This window comes from Argentina silus, assembly GCF_951799395.1.
Source record: "Argentina silus genome assembly, chromosome: 13".
Classification (NCBI taxonomy): domain Eukaryota; kingdom Metazoa; phylum Chordata; class Actinopteri; order Argentiniformes; family Argentinidae; genus Argentina; species Argentina silus.
This window is the reverse complement of record NC_139667.1, coordinates 11249442-11271605: the sequence shown is the minus strand read 5'-3', so window position 1 is coordinate 11271605 and position 22164 is coordinate 11249442. Positions and strand designations below refer to the sequence as shown.

Sequence of the window (22164 nt, the reverse complement as noted above, 5' to 3'; positions counted from 1 at the left end):
TTTCCTTTGAACACTCTCGCCATCTACAGGATAATGACTATAACAACATCTAATGTTAGGCTATTTCCTTTTGAATGAAAAAATACACTATTATGGACTTGTCATAATAATAATAATACAGGCCAAAGTTGTGTTCCATTTTCAAACATAATAGTGTATTTGCTACCCTTGGAAAAAGGTACTAATCCCTCAACCTGGGTTGAGACAGAGACTGTGGTGTTGCTGCTATAATCTGGTGACTTCTCCTAGCCCTGCTGTAGCCTCGCTTGGGCCCTCATCTCCTCTATACACCTCGGGGGTTCCCTCGTTGAGGTCCGCGCTACGAAACGTTGTCGTAGAGAAGTAATTCACATATTTGGACACCGATGGCTCCTCCTATTTAAGGATTCAGATTGAGATGTTTTTGTTGTTGTTGTAGATTTACATTGTAGATCAATATTAATGTATGATACTCAATGAAACAAATGAGGAATACAATCAGTTCTCAGAGATGAGTGTCATCAGTGCATTACCTCATCGAAGGGAAGCAAGTCATTGGCCCATTCCGTGATCTCCTGCGTCGAGCGGTCGATGGTGACGTTCATGATGCTTTTGCGTGTTTGTCGGACAGAGCGCTGGACCAGGGGGATGAGGGCCAACACGAAGCAGGCACCTATGTTCATCACCCCGGGAACCACGAAGCCCAGGTTGTAGCTGCCTGTTATGTCGTTCATCCAGCCTGACAATGACAATCAAATGGGTAAACAGCCTGCCATATGACTACAACCATTTTGAAGAAGAGTTTTCACAGCAACCTTGTATGTTTTATACATTCATGAAAAGAGGGTGGTGCAACCTTTGCATGGCAGCAGAACAGCCCTGCATAAGTAATGGGACAATGACGCATTTTTTTCTTCTTTTGGTTATACTGGTTATACTTTTGGTTATAAAAATTTGGATTTGAAATCAAACAATTACTATGATGTTAACGTATAGATTCTCAGCTTTTATTCTATGGCATGTGTGTAACTAATGGTTTCACCATTTAGAAATGACAATACTTTTTATACATAGTCCCTTTTTATACATGTCTAGATAGAGGTTGGGTTGACAGATTGTACCGAGACAGAACTTCAGAACAGCCCCAACAACATCAGTGACAGTAAACGTACCAGCAAAGGGTGGTCCAAAGCAGCTGACGGCGTTGACTGTGAGCATGAACCCCCAGGCCACAGGCATGCGCTCCGCCCCCATCAGGTCAAAGGTCAGCACAGGGAGCAGGATGTAGTTCCCTGCGTCAGCGATCCCCAGCATCAGACCGAAGACCAGGAGAGAGGCGTAGCTGTGGAGGAGGGGAATCAACAGGTACAGCAGACCTGAGAACACAGGAGGAGACACATACATGTTACTCTAGGAGGAGGATGCAGCTGGGATAGGCCCATCTCGCTGGCCACATTGTTATTGTTACCTATTGCTATTGTCATGCTATGGACATATTGTTGGTGGTGTGTTTCATATCAACCAGAGGGCAAAATTGAGTTATCATCAATGAACATAACTGACTGCGATATGACTGATGACATTCAGTTTTGCAGGATAATTCACTGAAGTGTCTGATCATCACATTCAAGACGTGTACAGCTGCATGCATTAGCGGCAGGAGTCAAGGTCACCCACCAACGAAGAAGACGGAGGCCTGGTTGAAGTAGAGGCGGTTGATTCTGTCCGAGTCACAGACCTTGCCAAAGATGATGCGGCTGATCATGCTGCTCGTCCCCAGCACCAGCATGATGTTAGTGGCGCTGTGGACCGGGATGTCCAGCTGCACCGCATGCCTCACCTAAAGCAGGGGACACACAAACAACATTGGATTAATCTGGATTTAATAGCACTAAAGGGTCAAACCTATGGAAATACTCTCTTTGTTGCCAAGATTGTAATTTGAGCCCTTCCAACTTTTGTTTGTTTTTTTACAGTAAAGACTTGGTCATGAATTGATGTTTTAAAAGGGGTGATATTCTGATATGAGAAATTAACTGTAAACGGTAAAATTGCAAACTGAAGACCCCGGTTCTCTTCACCAATGTATACGACGGACGCTATAACCATGACTAATGCTACTGTCACTCACCATGTGGACATATGGAATGAAGAATCCAAATTTACACAGCCCATTGGCCAGGACCCAGATGAGGAAGACGCTATCCTTCCACAGGCCCAGGTCCACAACAAACTTCTTCATGGGTGAGGTCCTTAGGTTATCCACAACACTTCTGGTGTGACCTGTCAAACACATGTTAAAACATAGTCTTTTCAACATGTTTGACGAGTCACAGAAGTCACATAGCTCACAGTCCAGACCATCGGTCTCATTGAAGTTACTGGAACGTCACAGTTCTGGTGGATGCACGTCATGGGTGGGGTTCCACACAATAATCAATTGTGATACACAAAGACAAGGTGGGGTTGTATTGAAATGTGACATGTACTCCCAATACCAGTGACTTGACTGGTTCTGGGAACCCTCAAGCGGTCGTACCTTTGGGGTTGAGTGGCAGGTAGGTGAATCCTGTGATGACACACAGCACCATGAGACTTGAGAACACCCGCAGACTCTGTCTCCAGCCAAAAGTGTCTATGAGGAACTGATGGAGCCTGGTCTGGACCAGTGCCCCTGCTGCCCCGCCTGACATCACTATCCCTGTGGCCAGGGAACGCTGGGTGGTAAAGTACTGGCTCACCATGATCATACCTGACCCAAGGGAGAGAAGGGGGGAGATGAAGGGATGGAAGGGAATTTTGATTGTTCTAGTATGGTGATTACAGCTTATACTGCACCTGGCATTCAAAGTTTAAGGAGCTTACAAAAGGTGTAGTATTGACTGTCTAATCTTTATGACAAACTGTTACATTTTATCAAATGTTTCTGTGAATCGATAGTACAATTGCTAGTCGATATAATTCAAAGCAAAGCATAGAAATGATAAAAACGTCCCCCATGACGTGACATGCTTGGTTGTTCCCTCCCGAGCACTAACCTGGTGTGAATGCAAAGCTGGAGCCCAGCCCGGTGAGGAAGCTGTGTGTGAAGAAGAGCACTCCGATATTAGGTGCATATGAGGAGCATACGATAGAGACCATGATGATGAGGGAACCTAAGATGGACACTTCTCTGGCTCCATACTTGACTGTCAGCTTCCCTGACATCGGCCCACAGATCATGATGAAACCGTAGCTGAGGGACCCGACCCAGGCTGCAGGGAGAACGTTAGTTAGCCTTTACATTCTCCTCAATGGCATACATGGCTTTCCATTGAAAAGTGGTGTTTCAAGCCAATATATACAGTGCTGCTTGAAAGTTTGTGAACCCTACAGGGAAGCTCATTATTTTTGTATAAAATATTATAATGAACTTATAATGAACAAAACCGCAATTCGTAATAAAGACATTCCAAATAAAGGACAGAAACAAAAATATGATATTGATTATTCATTTCATTGATTATTTAACAAAAGTGGTTTATTTAACAATGTTCATGTGTGCAAAAATATGTGAACCTCTTCAGTCAATAGCTTGTGGCACCTCCATTAACAGCGATAAGTTAGTAAACGTCTCGTATAGTCATTAAGTAGTCTCTGACAACTGTTTTGAGGGATTTTTGCCCACTCCTCCTTACAGAACTCAGCCAATTGAGTGAGGTTTGAGGGGTGTCTGGCATGAACTGCCCGCTTCAGGTCCTGCCACAGCATCTCGATTGGATTTAGGTCAGAACTTTGACTTTGCACCTGCACTAATTTCTTTATGATTTAGTTTTTCTACTACACACATGATTTCCAGTGGTTCCCAAACTTTTAACAGTCATGTGCCCCCTGTCGGTTATTTTGTAACCTAATTGATATTCTATTAACATTATCCCTTACATTAGACATTGTGACAATATTATTCTGTTGGACAGGGTGCATGCATTTATTTTTGGTACTGAGACTGCAGTCGTTAAATCACAGATTTATTTCTCGTACCCCTTAGATCGATCCGCGTACCACACTTTGACAATAGTGGCTCTAAACCAACATATGGAATTGGTCAATATAAACCTGTTGTCATAAAAAAAAGACTGGTTCTGATTAAATAAAGATTTCATGGTAAAAAACAGATTTTTGGTAAAAAGCCAAAAAAATCTATAATTGCACAAGGCGTTCACATACTTTCAAGCAGCACTGTAGGCATCGTATTGCAGCTTGTTATCAAAGATATCAATTAAACTGCAGGACAGTCATACAGTAGGCCTATTTGTTTTTGTGTCAATATAGGCTAAGCATTTTACTGTAGGCTTGTAACAACATGCAACTAAAGTGTAGGCCTAATGTCACAATGTCACCCTCAAGCATCTTCCAAGATAAAGAGGTGACAAAAGAATCTGATAAGTTAAAAGGAACTCGCCTGTTGTGGAACTTGTCTCCCCAAACTCATTCAGGAGACTGATAAGGTAGACCCCGAAGGAGTTGTGATAGCCCAGTACCAGGACATTGTACAGGAACGACGACGCCACTATGACCCAGCCCCAGCCGCCATCTGGCGGAGGCTGGATTGGAACAGGTCGGCGGAGCTCCGTAGGCCCCGGTTCCTCGGTGTAGAATCTCCTGAAGGGAACGGTATTCCGGAAGATGTGCATCTTGACGCACAAACCTCCTAACAACAGGCTGGTGTTCTCCAGGCCTAGTTCGAGTTAAAACCCAGTTCTGATATATCGAATTGGATTCAAAACCCACTAAATAAAGTTGAGACCATGGAAGTCCGTTGCCGTACAGGAGTTTCAAGCACAATCGCCGTGCAGTTCTGTCGCCCAGGTAACAGGCTATCAGGTGTGTTCGGCGCTATCAGTGATGAGTCCAATTAGCCTCATCCAACTGTTGGTCGTTGTGAATCTTCTGATTCCATTGACCATAGCAGTACAGATTTGGACAGAATGTGTGATAAATGTTTGACTTTTTGAGGATATGATAGTACATTTGCCAAGCCAATTAATTGCGGAATATTTTATTTTTTCCATTGTCAAGTTGGTGTAGGCCTATTGAAGATATGTAGTTAATATGTAGGCCCTATTTTTTTTTAAATTATTTTAACATAGGTTTTACTTTATAGATCCATAGGTCTAAATTGATGTCCAAGACATTATCATGATTATTTTCGGTTTATTTTTGGCCTTATGAAGAATTCTTAATCTATTAAAAAAGCAAGGTTTATGGTAAAGCCTTGCATTTAAGCCTAGTCTAGCCTGTATAATAAGCAGCCCAGTTGATGCTGATGTTTGGCACCCTAACAGTCCCTTTCATCCGCCGCTATCTTGATCCAGCAGCGACGTCACTACAGCCTGATCACATGGTAGCGTGTTGGACGTGACGTAGCGGGTCAGTGCACTGATGGAGAGAAGATGCCGACTGTCATCCGAATATAAACGGAAGATAAAACATCGTCTGAATTCGCAGGCTACTACGCTCTTAGTAATCATTTGCGGGACAACAGCTGCATGGTGTAGCGTTGCATAAGAGGCCCCAATGTCTGTGGCAAATGCGAAACACACTGTCCTAAATCCGGTAAGAGGCTTTCACTACCTTTACTACCGACAGTTCTCCCCTCCATTTCCCCCTCTGATTATAATATGTTGATAACATATTGAATACCTCTTCACCTGTGGACATGTTTGTCTAATGTCAATTGTGAGGCTATGAAATGCAGTCATTTCATTACAATAACTTGGACAAGATGCGGCCGAGATCCGCTGCCACATGCATGTTTTTTTTAGATAATTTTTCATATTTCGGGTAAATATAGGCCTCATACGGTATTGCATTGATTTATTATAGACTTCCAGATTTCGTGTTCATTCTTTTTTTTTACAGTAAGTCACCTAATGATTATCAGACCTAACCCTAACACCACTTCATGCACAACGTGTCATTTTCATAGGAGAGCATATCTTAATTTGAGTACACCTTCAGCAAAGTAGCCTAAACGAAAATAAAACATGATTGACTTTGACATGTTTATGATGAATAGTGATGATGGCCCATGCTGACTCGGAGTGGTGTCTTCCACACAGGTGATTCCCTTCACTGGGGCTATACCTGGGGGGCTGCACCCTGGGGAGATAGTCATCATTCAGGGCATGGTTCTCACTGATGCTGACAGGTGAGCTGCTAGAGTGGTGATGTTATGGCTTTTCTCCTGCCAAATATTGTATATGGGTAGGCCTTGTGTGTGTGTGTGTGTGTGTGTGTGTGAGACAAAGATGGTGCTTTTTGTCTCACTGCGCGCGCGTGCGCGCACCCACACACACACACACACACCTACATGTATGTCCGACATCTGCTTTACGTTGAACCCAATTAAAGTAATGTTTGTGTGTGCAGATTTTTTGCTGAAAGAAACACACACACCTAAAGCAAATATGATGATTGTTTATTCAATTCACACACCGTTTACTCTCTAACACTATCATGGCTTGTCGTTGTACACATTGCAAATGTTACATGATCTTATCATTGTATCTTAAATTCCCTTCCAGGTTCCAGATGGACCTGTCGTGTGGCTGCAGCACCAAGCCTCGTGCTGACATCGCCCTCCACTTCAACCCCCGCTTTAAGAGTTCGCCCTGCATCGTGGCAAACTCCCTGCAGCAGGAGGCCTGGGGCCGGGAGGAGACCCTCCATCAGATGCCCTACAAGCAGGGAGCAGCCTTCGAGACCATCATCCTGGTGCATGGAGACGTCTTTAAGGCAAGTGGAACCGCTGTCACCCTGGAAGTCATCTTACCTCATCCACGTTCTAGGCGCCAAGTGTAGGCAACATCTGTTCATGTTCACCTAAAGATCAGTTTGTTTGTAGACACATCCTCCTAATATCCTTGCAAAAAACTTTTGATAAAAGAAGAAGTATAACTTGGTAAAAAAGTCAAGCAAATATAGTATAATGAATTTTTAAGACGCTGTAATTAAAAGTGTAAATGGATTCTGAATGTTGTTCATATTTCTACCTGTAGGTGGCAGTAAATGGTGCTCATGTGTTGGAGTATAAACACAGAATACCACTGGACAGGGTTGACACGTTTTCTATATCTGGGAAAGTCAAGGTGCACGCTATTGGCTTCATCCCAAACTCAGTAAGTACATGAAGCTATAGTATGTCAGTGCTGACAAACTGTTCTTCAACCATACACTCAAATGTTATTATTACTATATGGTGGCGACTTCAATTTCTGTTTTTCACCCCTCAGGCAATATATTCAGAATCAGGGGACCTGGTGAGTTGTATAATCAATCCATCCATCAATCCATCCATCGTGTTCTTTAAGGAAAAGTGGAGCCAATGAAGGAGTCAATTTTCTATTGTCCAACACCAAATAGTTCCTTTACATTATACCAATGGAGCATGTTGCCAGGCAACCAGTTCTTAGTCCAATACAAAATCAACATTGGGTAAATCAGGAAGTTTAACCAGAAAGCTATATGGAACTATGTGAAGCTCATTCGCGCCACTCTTCTAATATAACACTCTGCATGCATCCATCCATGAAAAAATTACTTAACCCATGACACCACCACCACCACATCTATATTACATTGAATTGAGCACCTATAGACAGAACTTCACCATCCTCCACTTCAAGCTCACTAGCATAACAATGCATATTGATCTTGCAAGAGGGTGACATTTATCAACCCTTCCTTATGAGACAGTTGGCACTATGCCAGCCGTGTCCTGCTGATACTGTTATACAGCCATGGCTCTCTCTCTGATGCTCTTCCAGAGCCTTCCTTACAAAGGCAGCCTGCTCAAAGGGGTGAGCCCAGGACAGCACATCACAATCAAAGGCCAGGTCAGCAGCATGTCCCCTCACAGGTAAGCCACTAGGAGGTACTGAGTCGTGTCATAGATAATGCAATAATGCATAGTATAGTCATCAGCACCTGCATGTTTTATGGATCGGTCATGGAATGTCACACAGAAGTGCAAATTGCCTGTTTAAGTGCTTGTAGAACATCTAAGCAGTACTGTCATGTAATTTGTATGAGAATGATGACCTAGGCGGTTTAGTGTGTCACATAGGCTTGGTATTACACCATACATGTACCATAGTACTCATGTTGTTAAGTACATACTGTATAGTAGTCTACACTGATGGGGTTGGTTAAGGTCAGGGTTAGGACTAACACTACTGTCTGGAATAGCTGTGGATTTAAAGGGACAGATATAGGCAATGTTTTACAGCCAGTCATTCTAGCACCCTAAAGATAACAAGATCCTTTTCCATCTATAGCCAGCGTTGCTTGTGGTCTTATCGACTTCCCTCACAGTACTCCTCCTGCCCTGCAGCTTTACTGTGAACCTAGGCAACAGCAGCACAGAGAAGATCGCCCTCCACCTGAACCCCCGCATGAAGTCAGACATGTTCATCCGCAACTCCTACCTGAGCGAGTCCTGGGGACCGGAGGAGAGGGAGTTGCCCTTCTTCCCCTTCTCCCCGGGGGAGTATTTTGAGGTACGCTACCTCTTATTAGACACACTGGCTAACATGCTGAAGACTGACGTTGTAGTCTTTGCTTTAAAAAAAGAAATGTTCATGTGTGTTTTTTAAAACATCACCATTAGGATGTCATTTCACTAACCATTTTCTTGAGGAAGAAACTGCGCTGTTTCATTGCTTGGTACCTACGTTAGCCTTTTTTAAGTTCATGATGAAGTGTGCCTCCATCCCTGGATGTTACCCTCTGCTCTCTCGTTCAGATGCTGATCCTATGCCAGCCCCACCAGTTCAAGCTGGCCGTGAACGGCTCCCACCTGTTTGACTATAGGCACCGGGTACAGGACCTGAGCACCATCAACCAGCTGGAGATCATGGGCGACTTGGAGCTAATGGACGTCAAGCTGTGGTGACCTGACCACCGATGCTAGGCTAGGCTAAGCTAAGCTAGTCCGGTGGTGACATTGGGCATGGATGCTAAGCTAAGCTAGGCTAGGCTTAGCCCCAAACTGGACAAAACAGGCCTTTTAACAACTCAATCAACCTAGGCAGCAGTGCATGAGCCGAGCTGAATGGTGTTGGGTTGGGCTGACTGTGTGCTCCAATGTCTGAGCAATGAGGACTGTTCTCAGCTAAGACGGGCTTGGCTTGCCTTGGTCCTGTTAGAGTGGATCTATAGCACTTTTAAAAGTTGATATACTGTAATATGCACAACTCGGTGCACTGTGTAACATGGAAACTGGAACAACAAGTTATAGATGAAAGTTACTTTGGCAGTGCTCTAAGCAACTTAGCTTTTGATAGAAGGCCACAAAATGTTCCCAAAATGTTCCAATCATCAACAGGTACCATATGGTCCGGACCAGAAGGGCTGCACGAAACATCTCCTTGAGTTGGATAACAGAATTAAGGTTCACACAATAACACTTTGAAATAGCATTAGTTTCAACAAAAGGTATTTACATAGAAGCAACATCAAGGTATAGGGCTATTTTATCGAGCACAAGTACAAAGCAAGCTTGTGAAGCACGCTTTTGAAATATGAATCAAACCCAAATCTGCACTATTTTCATTTTTACAACACAGTCATCATTATATATACCCCCTATAGGCATTTGAGTTGCAAATTATTTCTGATTAAGCAAAACAATATAAAAAATCCTCAGACTACATTTCTCAGGAACATAAAATAACATGTACCATAGGTGAACACACATATGTGCATACAGTAATGTCCTTGAAATATAACCCAATAAATGAAACAAAGACACCAACACAAACAAAGAGACCAACAGATAAAAACCCTAAGTTTGATGTATGTATCTTATTACCAATCACCTTTCTTGTTTCGCCAAAGTGATATCAACAATTTTGGGAGCTGGTACAGTACTTGTTGCCACCTCTATGCAAGCTGTGTCAGTCACGCTGATCATTCCACATGATCATTTCCCTGTCCTTTCTTTCTGTATACAGTCGCTATCAAGGTTTCCTCCTCCAGCGCTAGCCTTACTTCAGTGGTGCATTATGTGTGGCCTGCTATATTTGCTAAGCAAGAGAATCTGTTCTCAGACCTGTACATGTGTTGACTATACCTGCTGTACATGGTATGAATTTACGGTATGTATTATACATAGTTCATTTGCTTTGGAATAAATGTATAAATAATTGAGTTGTTTATCTTTGAATGTATAGATCCATACTCCCATAATTCTACAGGAAAGAGATGTCTTATATGACAGTACTAGGGTAGGGGACAGCCATTCATGTACTACTACTAGTACATGAATGGCCATTCACAATTGAAACACATTTGATAGAGATGCGTATCTTGCGTCTGATTGCCCAAGCCTAATATCTTAAACAACAGAATGACCAGCTGATCAGTAAGTGCTTGTGAAATATCATATATAGCATATAGGTGCATTTACCCCTTTCAAACACCAGGAGGCACTAGAGGACAAGAAGATCTGAATTTACATCAGTTGCCTTGTTTTACACAACAGAGGAAAAGACCCAACAGTCAGGCGGATGTGTTTCAATAATTAGTGGTATCCCATGGCATATTCACATCAAAAATAACCAGTCCATGTGGCTTCGGGAAGAGCAGTTCCCTTTTGAAGTACCCTACAAATCACTTTCACAGGCACACAAAGACACAAGTATGTTTGGCCACAGAGAGCCCTTGTATTCATCTGTGTCTTTCTTTCTTCGAGTGCATTGTGAGCCTCTAAGGCTTTTGACTGACAGGATGAATGGGACAGAAATGACCTGAGACGAAGCTTCGGACGTCAGCATCAATAAATGTTGGAGCATTCAGGCTTTTTTGTTTTTTTCCGTAGAGTAGAAACACTGTTGAATCGTTTGTCATGTTATCCTCATTTAGCTACAATCACCACAGGCCCTCGTCACAAGATCACCTTCTGAAGGACCCGATGAAGGATTTGTGACGTCAACTGGTGGCACATGACTTTCGGATGCTCACCTTGGGGGTTTTGTCTCATAAAGATGAATCTAGTCCCATAAAAAGATGTGATTTTATTAATATCCACAGGAAATATAACAATTTGAGGAAAAAAAACAAACCTTGGTATGGCACGACACTATACCGTATCTTTTTAAACATGTAACTTAGAAAAGGATGAATTGAATGATATGCAACATGATGACATCAACTCTATGTTTACTGATTGCACTGTTGACTGTCAACAAGAATCTCAGATAAGAAAGGCAAAGACACTGTCCATCAACAAGTTAGGCCAAGTCCGTTTTACAAAAAAGAGAAGCCAGACCCGTGATTCAACGACAGAAATGAAGCAGCGTTTTTTTCTTTAACACGTTCAGGAATAACTGCCACAACATCCTTTTTTGTTGCTTTAAATAACTGACACACACACACCCCTTCTTTTGTCTTCTCCTCAACTCATTCGTTTGGCTGTCCAACTCGGGTTTCCCAGGGCAGTGGATTGTTTTTACTTCCACGAAAGAGAGGAGGAGCACAGAACCTGTCTTTGTAAATTATGGCAAAGTCAGCTGCACCAGCACCGACCCCGGCGATGGTGGGGAGGTTTGGCAAGACGTTGGCTGAGTGGCTGTCAGTTCAGTTCAGTTTAGATCAGTTCAGTTCAGTTCAGTTGCCAGCAGCCTGATGACACCACAGTCTTTTTAAAGGCTCAAGTCCTGTGGCGTTTAAGGGGTAGGCGGTTACATTCAGGGCTGGAACTACCCACAGTTTTGGCACAGGTGTGGGCGGCAGGGGAGGGGGAGCGTTTTAGGGGACGGACGGAGTTTTGGCAGGGGGAGCGAAAAGCCCGCTGTCAGACGGAGCTGAGCTTGACCAGGCCTCTGACCGAGTCCTCGTGTAGAGAGTCCTGGCTGGCTGGGTTGTAGAAGCCCTGCATGGTGTGGCTGTGGCTCAGGGGGCTGCCGCAGGGGAGCATGCCCGGGGGCGAGGGGGCCTCCTCGGGCGTGAGGAAGTGGTGGTGGCCTCCTCCTCCGTCCTGGTGGGTCTGCTGGGGGTGGGAGTGGAGGTGGGAATGGGGCAGCATGTCTTTGTCGCAGCTGAGGTTGGGTGTGGAGGTGGGCGGGGTGGGCTGGCCCAGGGGCAGGGAAGAGCAGGGACCCCCCAGGGTTGTCCTCCCGGGTAGAGAGCCCTCGTCTGTCAGGATGACCGGGTCGCTCTGCAGCAGGGGCGTGGCCGCGGCCTGCAAAACGAATTTAGTGCTCTGAATGCACTGGTCTTGATCACACTGAGACATGAGAAGGAGGGAGAGAAAGAGAGTGAAAGAAAAGGGTGATGGAGAGATTGTGTAGGAGGAGTGATGAGATGGGTTGAAGTGGTAGAATGAAGTATGAATGATGACATGGTTAGAAAGATGGGAGGAAAGACGGAACAGATGAGATACAAAAGGAGGAGAGAGGGGTTAACACGAGAATTGGGGATGAAAGACAAGAGAAGAGAGAAGCAGATGTTAGTAACCTTATTAGAATGCAAACCCAATCACACCATGAAAATCTAAGCCTAATGCAATTCAATTTGAGCCTAATGCAAACTCAAGCCAGTACAACAGAGTTGAAATACTAGTCCATTTCAAGTCACTGATTCACAACTATTGATTGTGCTTGCTATCTCTACAATGGTCTCTAACTTCAATCACATGTCTAGCGGGAACTGGGATTGTGGGAGAGAGAGATCGATCAATGCAATGTAATACTAGCCATTGAAACAGATCTAACACCCATCAAAATGGAAGATTTGACAGTGTGAATGTGCATTCTGCCGTTCTGCAGCGAGAGAGCATGTTAAATCAATGCCATGCCACCCACTGATAAGACACAGTGACGAAACTGTTTACTTCTTTGAAAAAGGGCTATTAAAGTGTATCTGATGTTGTCATGAGCGTACAGGGAAACAGAGGTTAGTCTGTCCTTGGTATCACAGTCGAGCTTGCTAGGCTGAGGACATGGATGGCTGGACTTCAATCACAGATTTCACTACCGTCGAAAATCATCTTATCTCAAGACACACATCAGTTATGTCAAGCTAAATTACATTTTATTACAGTATATCAAATAGTGTGTCTTAAGAAACGATTCTGCTGGCAAAAACAACACAGTCAAACGCCAAGACAACAGAGAGGACCAGGTCTATATTCACAAAAAATTAACAACTAGTCTAAACAGAACACTGGGTTAATCATCAACTCTGTTTACTCCCTGTATCAACTTCATATCACTTTCCTTCAGCTTTATGAGCTTGGCTTCTTTCCGTGGTTAGAGATAAAACTCCACCCTGGTTCATATTCTGCTGCTAGTCAGCAGGCATTTGTGGAACCCGGTATTCTGCCGGCGTTATGCTGGGATCAGGCTGGAGGCCTGGTTGTTATAGAGATGAGGAAGAGCGATGACAGCGGGGCTACAGTCCGCTGCTGCCAGGTCCAGACGAGACAAAGGAGCTTTTCAGGAATACTTTAGAGAGCATTGTATGTATCTCACACACACACACACCCTGCAGAGGCAGATGAGGACAGTCACAGCACAGCCTTGCCCAGAAATAGCCTAGATTCCTCAGAGGCCTTGGCTAAGCTACTGATGGAACAATGACACACACATTTGAGGGGTGGGGTGGGGGGGGGGATGGATAGGAAAGGGAGACACTGCTATCTTTCATCTATCTGGACCTATTGGAAAATCCTGGATAGCAGAGGGGCAGCGGTACCGTTTATCTGCCTTCTGGCTTGTGGTGACACAACAGTTGTAGAGGGTCCTCTAACTCTTCCGACAGACACAATGAGATTAGCCAAGATTCTAACCCCCCCCCTCGAACCTCTCGCGGACAAAACTCGCAATCAGCAATCGAAGGCCCGCAGCAATCTCATCAACACTTCAAATCTTCGAACAGAGTTTTGCAAAAGGACAAGGTGTGATGGAACATAGGGTTTGAATAGCAATGTCTCCCACCCTCTCACTGCCAGTACTTTAGTGGTTGTAAGGTAAGGCTGTAGGGGGTAAGGTCTGGGCTGGGACTGATCACTAGGCTTCAATGGTTTGGTCCAGGTATGTCTGCACAGGGGGGTGGCCTGGGGTGGTCCGGTGGTCTAGCACCACAGTCTACAGTGCACACTGGTCCAGTGCATGTCTGCATGGGGATCGAATCAGGGCCCTTGCCCTGCTGACATAACCCTTGCTTCCTGTCTTTCTCTACTGTCTCTGTCCAATAAAAACTGAAAAAATATACGAGAGCGGGACTGCAAATAACCACAAAAAAAAAGGTCTGCAGAGAGAGAAGCGCTCGGTCCGCTATGACTCAGAGCTCCTGCTTGTCAGTCCACACGTTAGCACGGTCCCCCCTGGGGTCACGACAGAGCTCTTCATCGCCAGTGAGGAGCGGTGGCCTGTGAGGTCGCGCCGGGCTCTGATTACTCTAGCCCCGCTCATAAACATGTCAACAGCTCAGCGCAGCTACAGGATGTACAGCTGGACCCACGCCAGCCAGCCCAACAGTAAACAGTTCCTAGTCCCCCGCTCGCCTGCGTCATGTGTCAGACAATGTCGTCGATCAAATTAACGACTTGCATCTCTAAACATTGATTTAATTCTAAGGCTATCGAGAGTGGAATTTTAATGAGTTTGACGCATAGGTGAGCGTACGGTAATGTTATGAATTCACAATGACTCACAGAGAGAAAGTGAAAAGCTAAACTGAGTTCTGTGTCAGCTATTACTCGTGAGGTAACTATCAAGACACAACAGAACAACAGTCAAAGCCTTGTATCCATCCTGTCATGTACAATTAGCTGCAAGATGACGTGCGCATCGGCACACAGACGCATAGACAGAGTGAGTTTAACTACGGTCCATGGACACCACTGCTCTACAGTATGTCACCTTGTCTCCCACTGTCTCCCTGTCACTTTCCGAAGGGGGGATTAGCGTGACAGCGGTGTGTCTGTGACATGATGTGATGTCATCCTCCGAGAGCAATACACACCGTTGCCATGGTAACACCTGGGAAGAAGAAGACTTCTTCTTCTTTAGCTGGGCTTTTTAGAAAACAGAGGGATAAAGGGAAACGGCAGCGATGGACTTCATGGTGATTCGTCCTCTATTTGCCTATATAACACAGATTGCTTTTCATATGTCAACAGTAGTATTTGCAATGTAAATACACTCTTCTTGTTTGGTCAGACCGATGCTTTTGGCTTCTAAAGACAGATCCTACTACAATCATTCCTCGCGAGAAGTTATTACGGTAGTATTAGTCATAATAGTAGCAACTGGATGTAACAGATCCAGATAGTAACAGATGTGGTGCGATGCGTGAGGTGAATTGTGGCCACAGTGCAGACCGTAGACTCCCATTCATTGGTTGTTGAGCTCTGTACAGGCCACAGGACTACCACAGACAGCATCATGTTAGGTAGCTACAGCAGGAAAGGCATATTTCATATCTCTCTGCAGGGCTGTAAGGGCAGCTTTGACATTTACAGCTGATCTTCCTTTGTACTCGGCTGCTCCGACACCAATTACTGTACGTTTTCCAACAGTCGGTCCTGCTTGCTTCAGGTTAGGATTGCATTTGATACGAGTCTGGTTTGGTTTTTACACGACCCCGGCATTTCATCTCATCTAGGAGGGAGACTCTGTCCATTCTTATCTCTCTCCCTTGTTATCTTTTTCCTTCTGTCCATCAGAGTGAGGTTGTCAGCATGTCTGGTCTGCTGGAGGGGGTTGTGAGGAGGAGAGGACACACACACACACACACACACACACACACACACGTCTCTAGGGACAGATCTCTGAGTCATTAGGAGAGGAGGTGAGGGTGACAGGGAGTGAGTGACGGGGGGAGTGAAGAGTCACAGTCTGCTCCACAATGAATGATATTGTGCGCGTGCACACACAAACACACACACAGACACACACCCTGTGGCTGACCTATTTCACGGTCCAAAGCCAGATCACATGGAGCATTATGGGTAAAATTCTGCGCAAAAAAGTGTAAACAATCCCATATTTTAAATCCTGAGTTGATTTTCTAAAATCCTGGGAAAAGCAATGGAAATGAGAATGGCTAAATAGATTTGACTGTCTGGATTTGGAGTTAAAGGAGAGAGAGAGAGTGAGCAAGCGAGAGAGAGAGCAAACGAGAGAGCCTGTTGCTTCAGAGAGAGAGAGAGAGAGAGAGAGAGAGAGAGAGAGCAGAACAGAACAGATCAACAGCCTTATTTGTTGGCTTGCTAGCGTGGGATGATGGGAGTGGTATTTATTTGTGTTCTATCCTTCCTGCAATGGTACAGTACAGTCTGTCCCTAAAAGAATTTCTGGATAGAGGAGAGAGAGAGCGAGAGCGAGAGAGGGAGAGAAGAGATAGCAAATGAGAGTGCCTGTTGCTTCGGAGAGAGGGGGGGGGTGGGAGGTGGGAGGGCTCCAACCACATCCCTCCCTCTCTCATGGGCGCAGAGAGGACTAGTCAGAAACTAGGCCAGCGCCTAAACCCATTACCAATGTTGACGCTTAGAAGTACAAGTGATGACGACGTGGATCATCGTGGTCATTCCTGGGAGATTGATGGGGAGGGTTTATCTGCCGCGTTTGCTGGGCGGACAGTTGGTCCGTTGTTTGGAAATGAAAAAAGCCCCGGGGTTGGGGTGGGGGTTGGGGGGTGTTAAGACAACAGCTGGACAGTTAGGCTACTTTGAGTGGAGCACTGAATAGGCTTTCTCTCTCTCTCTCTCTGTGTCTGTCTCTCTCTCTGTGTCTGTGTCTCTGTCTGTCTCTCTCTCTCTCTCTCTCTGTGTCTCTGGTTCAGTGGCAGCTGCCATCGCCAATCACTCCAGTGGTTTCCCATGGATGGATTAGCCAAAGATAGGTCAGGGTGCGGCCATGCTACGTTCAGGGCACGCCATGACTGGCTACAGAGAGAAAGAAAGAGAGAGAGAAAGAGAGAGAGAGAGAGAGAGAGAGAGAGAAAGAGAGGGGTGACACAGAATGGATGACCCCCAGAGAGTCTCTGTGACTGCCAACGAGCCGAGAGAGGTGGGGGTGGGGGGTGTCACAACGTGTGACTCCTATGGCAGCGACATTTCTTATTCTAGCGATCCCACTCATCTACAATCAGTCGGCTCATATTCACCTGTCACTGTTCACTATGCCCGCCCTGCCCGTAACAAAGTCATAACAACTCGGGACTCAGGGAAGGAAGAAAAGCTAATGTGAGATTAGAGTAGACATGAAGGGAGACGTGCAAGTTGTCTCCTGCCGTACATTATTTCTAAAGCAGCATTTGGACTACCCTACTCTCAGTATACACTATACTCTATAAGCCATGGTCTGGGTCTGGTCTACAGTGACTCTATAAGCCATGGTCTGGGTCTGGTCTACAGTGACTCTATAAGCCATGGTCTTTTTGCCTGACTCCCTGCCTCCTCCATCAGGCCTCTGTAGCTCATCCAGAACGCTGTCGCTCGTCTGGTGTTCAATCTCCCCAAATTCTCCCATGTCACGCCCCTCCTCCGCACCCTCCACTGGCTCCCGGTAGCAGCTCACATCAGATTCAAGACCCTGGTGCTTGCCTACCGGGCGGCAAAAGGAACAGCCCCTCCCTACTTGCAAGCTATGGTTACCACTCGGTCATGGCTTTTCACCGTCCTGGCGCCCCGCTGGTGGAATGAGCTTCCCCCCACTGTCAGGGCTGCAGAGTCACTACCGATCTTCCGCCGTAGATTGAAAACCCATCTCTTCAGGCTACATCTTAACAGTCCCTCCTAAAGACCTCTTCACCCCCACTACCCTCCCTGTACTAACCCTAACCCTTGAGACCTCTTCACCCCCACTTCCCACAAGTTCTCTCCTGTTAATATATATATATATTAAAAAAAAAAAAAAAAAAAAAAAGGCTTCTGGCATTACGACTGCCAATGGCCCCTGGTGTGAGCATTGATTACTTTGTCTTATGATGACTGATGGATAGATAATTCACTTACTTAAACAAATGTATTTGTTGTAAGTCGCTTTGGATATAGGCATCTGCTAAATGCCATAAATGTAATGTAAATGTAAATGCCTGGGTCTGGTCTACAGTGACTCTATAGGCCATGTTAAGAGGGTCCTGGTCTGGGTCTGCAGTGACTATAGGGCCTACAGTCACTGCAGACCCAGACCAGGACCCTCTTAACATAGGCCATGCTAGGAGGGTCCTGGTCTGGGTCGGGTCTACAGTGACAAGTCAGAAGTCAGTCGATGCTTACCAGGTGGCTCTGTGATTGGGTGGCTCCATACATGGTGATGCCATTGGTTGGCGGCGTGGGCAGCGGCGTGTTTGATTGGACGAAGCCTCTTCTGTCGATGAGGCTAGGTAGAGAGAGAAGAGGGTTAGACCTCAAACTATTTTATGTAGTGAATAAACCCTTTCAGTGATTTAATAGAATACATAGTTTCTGTCCATCACAAAAACTAGGCTCTGGCCCAAGTTATCTAAATACTTTGATGCAGGACATTTGGTTTGCAATGGGCTTGCTGAATCAGCTTCACTCAGGAAAGGATTTGTGAATGAAGTGTCTGTGATTTCAATCACGACCATACGTAGTGTAACTCATCTGATGAGTGTGTGTAGAATGCAGCACAAATTGTCAATATAGTGAAACCCAGACCACACTGCTGAAATAGATACCAGAGAGACACAGGAGGTGGTGTGTGTGTGTGTGTGTGTGTGTGCGTGTCTAATGTTTCACTCTGTATGCAGGACTCTGCTTGGCAATCAATCATTGGGGTCATGCACAGATCAGTGGAGTGAATCATTATTTCTGTTCTATCATTACCACTGCAGGGCTGAGACACAGCTAGTTAGGCAGGAACCTGCTGAGGGTAAGGTGCAAGTGTGTGTTTGTCTGTGTGTGTGTGTGTGTGTGTGTGTGCGTGCGTGCATGCATGTACTGTACGTGCATCTGCGTCACAGGCTCCCTCCCCAATGACCTCAGGCCATTCATCACCTAGTAAAAGGTTGTGTGTGTAATCTCAACCAGCCACACCTGCTTCACCCTTTCACCTCTATACCACACACACACACACACGCACACATTAGAGTATGAGTCTGAGGTATTCACTTATTGTACATCACTGCACAACTCGCCTGTGTGTGTGTGTTCGCGCAAGAGTGTGTTTCTAATGTTGTTGAAGAATGTATGAAATGTAAGATGCCTCTATATTTTCATTTGCAGTGCTTGTATGTGGGCTGTGGTGTTGAAATGTGCTATTCATCTGTTCCTAAACTCTAGGGCTGGACCCAGCTGCAGATAGCCTGAGGCCTGTCACTGTCGCAGTCACACACACACACACACACACGTCCCCATCCACCCTCGCACTCACACACTCCACAGATGGACGCCACCTGCCCATTGAGGGCTTTCTCCTGCCGTCAGTGGAGTCATTACTGGTGAGTAATACCATAGGAAGCCTCCACAGCGTTACCGCAGAGTGAAGCCAAACAAACCCACAGGCTGGGAGCTAAAAGCCTCTTCAGTTGATGTCCTCTGCCCTGTGCATGTGGGTCTGGGAGGTCATTTCAGGGGAGGCTGGTGGAGGTAGACATCGGAGGACAGGCTCACTGTAATGTGTGGAATGAAATGAGGTACGGTATGCGTCACATGTTTGACACCATTCCTCATTCCGTTCCAGGCATTACAAAGAGCCCCGTCCTCCGATTTCGACCTCCACCGGCCTCCCCTGGTCTGTGAGCGCGTTTCACCTGGGATGATCGCCTGGCTTAAATATGAACAAAGCGCTTCTGACACAGTAGGCTGTGACGACGTGGAAGACAGTTCCACAGTGAGAGACAGTGCTGTCCATCAGTCTTGGGTTGGGTGTTGAACTTGCTTCGTCACAGAGGGGAAGCGGGGACGGTGAAGATAAGGCCAGATAGAGACTATCTTGGCTGACAGGCATCACCACAGGGGAAGTGTTGTACATGAGAGGAGACACGTACTTAGAGGACCGGGAGACATACCCTGACCACACTACACAGCCCAACCCAGCTGGGCCCAGCCGTAGAGATGGACTGGATTGTTCTGGCCTGGTAAGGCATCCGTCATGGTGACTGGGACAATGTGAGAAATAGAAACCTAAAATATGGTCAGGGTTTGGCCCTGTACAGAGTAAACCTCAGAGTGAATCACAGAGCTAAAGTCATAAATGGAATGCTATTTCACTGTTGAGTCATTGAGTGGGCAAGCCTAAAACTAAAAACGGGGGGAAAACAGGATGGGAAATGAAATCCTGATGTCGGAATGTAAATAAAAGGGAGAGAATGTTGAAAAAGATAACTTCAAAAGAACTACCGATAGACAAGGGTCATGGACCTGGCTGTAAGCACAGCATTCATACCAGAATGCGATGTTAAATCCTCTGTACTAGAGTTGTGAATGAGAGAAGCTGCAGGCCAGACAATCTCACATGAGCTCTCTACCTCAAGATGAGTCCAGGATAACAGGGCAATTTTAACATGCAGGAAATTACAACCAGGGGGGAAAAAAACAGCACTCCAAAAATGGAGTGGATTTATTAGATTTGAGACTTTCCATTAAAACGATGGCCGGAGATGAGATTGGGTTATTGTGTTATATTCTGGGACTGTGAGGAAATGTGTGGTTAAGTACCAACTTTATTTATTTAACCTTTATTTTTACAAGGGAAAACACACTGAGACCAAGGACTCTTTGGCAGGTGCATCCTGTCCACATCTATACAAAACAACACCTACAAAACACAACCCAGTTAAATACAGAAATCAATACATCCTATAAAAGCACAATATATCAGGAGAAACAATCACTTCCTTCACCGGAGAGGTCCTCAATCAACATCCTAAATTGCCGGAGCGGAACCAGAACAACCAATTAAAATGTTTTATGTCGATTGTTCCAGCAGTGAGGTGCTTTACCCAATTTGGTGGAGAGTTAACCAACTGTGACAACGAGTTAGGTCATTTATGTTGTTGAATTTCAATAATGTGGCTGTGCTGGTCTAGAAGAGATGGTTATGATACAGACCTGAGAGAGGTGAAGTACAGTACTGCCCATGACAGACACACACACACAGTGTAGCTCACATATACCACGCGCGCACACACACACGCACACACACACGTACACACACACACACACACGCACGCACACATGCACGCACAGTCTGTCCTTACCTGGGTGGTAGAGGTCCACACAGCGCTGCACAGCAGTTAGTGAAGATGTTGCCGTAGCTGTAGGGGTTATAATTATCCTTCCCTCTTTTCGACGACCACGACCCTTTTATCTGAGACACAGTAACACACACAACAACCTACCATCAGCATGGCCATGGAGGGGTTAAGAGCCCTGTGTTGTTGTTCCAAATCTGGGTGATATTGGATCTCCACAAGGGTGAGTGATGAGGCAAACTGCCAGGAAATAAATAATGTAAGTACACATCCATCCACTGTAGGAAATGTCAACCGTGCCTCTCTGTGTGTGTGTGTGTGTGTGTGTGTGTGTGTGTGTGTGTGCCTATAGTATGTGTAGACTGGTAGGAGACCAGAGAAGGCTGGGGCTTTATGTACAATGGCAGGGTTTAGTTGAGGAGAGCTTGAGCAATTTAGGACTAATCCTGTCAAACAAGACACTTACCCTTAACAATCCTCTTACCTTATCAGTCTGTGTGTGTGTGAGTGTGTGTGTGTGTGCACTTACGTCTTCGTTCGTGGTCTGGTTGGAGCCGATCAGGTAGGTGTGGAACCCAGAGAGGCCCACGATGGACCACACGGAGAAGAAACACACCACCACCTCCAGCACAGTGAGCAGCAGTTAAGGGAAAAGTCAACAGCAATAAAGGGCTTACTGGTGATAATGCATGCTCTCTCTTATTGACTCTCTCTCTCTCTCTCTCTCACACACACACACACACACACAGACACACAGACGTGCGCGCACACACACGGTATTGACCTGCAGCCAGTGGAAACAGCAGCAGTAGAACAGTAGTGTCAGGAGCAGAACTAACAGGGTGAGGAGTTATGCAACAGTTCTCCCCCTAGGCTGCTGCTGTCATACTGCTCTGTGCCAGGCTCACACACACACACACACAGCACCCAGTATTTGGCATACACACACATACAGAACAGCGCAACACACAATACCAT

At 45.6% G+C, this 22164-nt stretch overlaps 3 protein-coding genes across 5 annotated transcripts in view; 1 reads left to right on the top strand and 2 right to left on the bottom strand.

The window, feature by feature from the left end:
- Window positions 1–225: 225 nt before the first annotated feature.
- On the bottom strand, window positions 226–3201 carry LOC310814232 (monocarboxylate transporter 10-like; the record flags this gene model as incomplete). Its single annotated transcript, XM_083683531.1, has 7 exons — window positions 226–375; window positions 513–718; window positions 1152–1355; window positions 1657–1819; window positions 2111–2262; window positions 2519–2731; window positions 3018–3201. 7 exons carry the CDS (start codon window positions 3199–3201, stop codon window positions 226–228), a joined length of 1272 nt encoding a protein of 423 aa, XP_083539657.1.
- Window positions 3202–6430: 3229 nt separating this feature from the next.
- On the top strand, window positions 6431–10879 carry lgals8b (galectin 8b). Its single transcript, XM_083682736.1, is given in 6 exon segments — window positions 6431–6756; window positions 7020–7148; window positions 7152–7280; window positions 7788–7879; window positions 8354–8519; window positions 8765–10879. Coding segments are annotated over 6 exon segments (945 nt in total). The 5' UTR covers window positions 6431–6477; the 3' UTR covers window positions 8915–10879.
- Window positions 10880–11016: 137 nt separating this feature from the next.
- Window positions 11017–22164, bottom strand: part of LOC310813665 (palmitoyltransferase ZDHHC14-like) — a 49768-nt gene continuing 38620 nt past the window's right edge. For 2 of the 3 annotated variants that reach the window (XM_083682730.1, XM_083682731.1), the window contains exons 8-11: window positions 21716–21818; window positions 21193–21302; window positions 18248–18350; window positions 11017–12247 (exon numbers count right to left, since the gene is read on the bottom strand). In XM_083682730.1, the coding sequence (XP_083538856.1) occupies window positions 11816–12247; window positions 18248–18350; window positions 21193–21302; window positions 21716–21818 (748 nt within the window). In that variant the 3' untranslated portion in view covers window positions 11017–11815. The remainder of the gene's footprint in view (window positions 12248–18247; window positions 18351–21192; window positions 21303–21715; window positions 21819–22164) is intronic. The other variant, XM_083682732.1, reaches the window with a different exon arrangement.